Genomic DNA, 2,471 nt, shown 5'->3' with positions numbered 1-2,471 from the left:
TGTTGTTTTGGCGGGTCCGGGCTGGGGATTCGAACCCGCCACCTTAGGTGTACGTGGCTGGCGCCTTAGCCGGTTGAGCTATAGGTGCCGAGCCTTGTTCCTCTATTTAAAAATGCAACACCCATGCTTAAGCTGCAAGCTATACAAAAACTGACAATGTCCTAGATTTGGCCTGTTGGTAGTGATTTGCCAACCCTTGGGCTATGTGAGAGGTGACAATGATAATAGACATAATAAATATCTATTTGGGCCTTTAAATTTGCGATGACAGGGTGGATTTATCAAGAAAACCCTAAATTTAGCATGTTTCAGATAATTACTTTTTATATTTTGTATTTCAGCTGGAGTTAACCGAATTTCATATTGGCCTGCTGATCCAGAAATAAGTTTGCTTACTGAGGCTTCTAGCTCGGAAGATGCAAAGTTAGATGCCAAAGCAGTGGAAAGATTGAAGTCAAACAGTCGGGCCCATGTGTGTGTCTTACTTCAGCCTTTGGTGTGTTATATGGTGCAGTTTGTAGAGGAGACCTCGTACAAATGTGACTTTATTCAAAAAATTGCAAAAATACTGCCAGATGCTAACATTGACTTTTATTCTGAATGTAAACAAGAAAGAATAAAAGAATATGAAATGTTATTTTTGGTTTCGAATGAAGATATGCATAAGCAAATACTGATGACTATGGGTTTGGAGAACCTGTGTGAAAATCCCTACTTTAGCAATCTAAGGCAAAACATGAAAGACCTTGTCCTACTTTTGGCCACAGTAGCTTCCAGTGTGCCCAACTATAAACACTTCGGATTTTACTGTAGCAATCCAGAACAGATTAATGAAACTCACAATCAAAGTTTGCCACAAGAAATTGCAAGGCACTGCATGGTTCAGGCCAGGTTATTGGCATATCGCACTGGTGAGTTACATGCTTAGTTCATAAGTTGGGGCTGATTGGTTGGGCTGGATTTGTCTCTGAAGGAAAATGCTCATCTCATCTATGATACAGTTCATTTACTCCTAGATTTTTGTTGCTCATACAATTTTACAAAAGTTAGACACTTGAGTGGACGACTCTTCTAGCAGTTTTAGGATTCCTGTGGACTTCTATTTGTACAAATAAATCAGGACCTGAATTATCTAGGTCCTTTTATGATTTCACTGTTCACTGAGCCTCCACTAAAGATAGGACAAAAAGAGAAAAGAGAGAACCAAAATCATTCATTTTTGTTAACTTCAATATTTTGTATGCAATATTTAATAAAAACTTAAAAAAAATCTTTACAATATTATTGAATAATTTTGCTAGAGTTCTCAATTGTTGGCCTATAAGCATCACCACTGAAACTTAAAAAGTTAATTGTAACCCCTACCTATTAAACTAAGTCCCTAAGTGTGGTATAGTAAGCCTTCGTTTTTTTTGTTGTTGTTGTTTTTGAGACAGTCTCAAGCTATCACCCTGGGTAGAGTGCTGTGGTGTCATAGCTCACAGCAACCTCAGACTCCTGGGCTTAAACGATTCTCTTGCCTCAGCCTCCCACGTAGCTGGGACTACAGGCGCCTGCCATAACACCCGGCTATTTTGTTTTGTTGCAGTTGTTATTGTTTTAGCTGGCCTGGGCCAGGTTCGAACCTGCCAGCCTTGGTGTATGTGGCTGACACCCTAAGGGCATGGGTGCCCTCCTAAGCCTTTAGTTTTTCTTTCTTTCTTTTTTTTTTTTTTTGAGACAGAGACTCAAGCTATCCCCCTGGGTAGAGTGCCATGGCATCATGCTCACAGCAACCTCCAACTCCTGGGCTCAAGAGAGTCTCCTGCCTCCGCCTCCCAAGTAGCTGGGACCATAGGCACCCACCACAACGCCTGGCTATTTTTTGGTTGCAGCCATCATTGTTGTTTGGTAGCCCCGGGCTGGATTTGAACCCGCCACCTTAGGTGTATATGGCTGGTGCCTTAGCCACTTGAGCCACAGGCGCTGAGCCTAAAAGATTTTTCAGGGTTAATCATGGATGATTTTTACTTGGAACTCAAATCCTGAATAAGGTGCGATTCTACTGTCACACACTCCATTGTGTGTTCACCCAGGAATGATACCAGGTCTCAGTCATTGTTTTTTCCTTAGTGCTAAACACAATATATGTTTGTTTTCTTTTCTTTTCAGACAGAGTCTCACTATGTCGCCCTTGGTAGTGTGCAGTGGCATCACAGCTCACAGCAACCTTAAACTCTTGGGCTCAAGCAATTCTCTTGCCTCAGCCTCCCAAGTAGCTGGGACTACTGGCACCTGCCCCAACACCTGGATTTTTGTTGTTGTTGTTGTAGTTGTTGTTAGCTGGCAGGTTTGGACCCAGTTGTATTGTCCGGTTTCTTTTCCTGTTATATTAGTCATTTCTTTTTTTTTTTTTTTTTTTTTTTGAGTAAGGGATGACTTAGGAACTTACACAGGGGCAAGGTGTTTTTCTTGTTGTCCACTGTGTATCA

General features: G+C 41.5%; 1 protein-coding gene across 2 annotated transcripts in view; it reads left to right on the top strand.

Annotated features, from left to right (window-relative positions):
• CDADC1 (cytidine and dCMP deaminase domain containing 1) overlaps nucleotides 1-2,471 on the top strand; it is a 54,413-nt gene that overhangs the window by 23,482 nt on the left and 28,460 nt on the right. For both annotated transcript variants that reach the window (XM_012812749.1, XM_023508078.1), the window contains one exon: nucleotides 342-911. In XM_012812749.1, coding sequence (XP_012668203.1) covers nucleotides 342-911 — 570 coding nt within the window. The remainder of the gene's footprint in view (nucleotides 1-341; nucleotides 912-2,471) is intronic.

Source organism: Otolemur garnettii, unplaced genomic scaffold (assembly GCF_000181295.1).
Source record: "Otolemur garnettii isolate 467f Iridium unplaced genomic scaffold, OtoGar3 scaffold00221, whole genome shotgun sequence".
Classification (NCBI taxonomy): Eukaryota; Metazoa; Chordata; class Mammalia; order Primates; family Galagidae; genus Otolemur; species Otolemur garnettii.
This window is presented reverse-complemented; position numbering and strand designations above follow the sequence as displayed.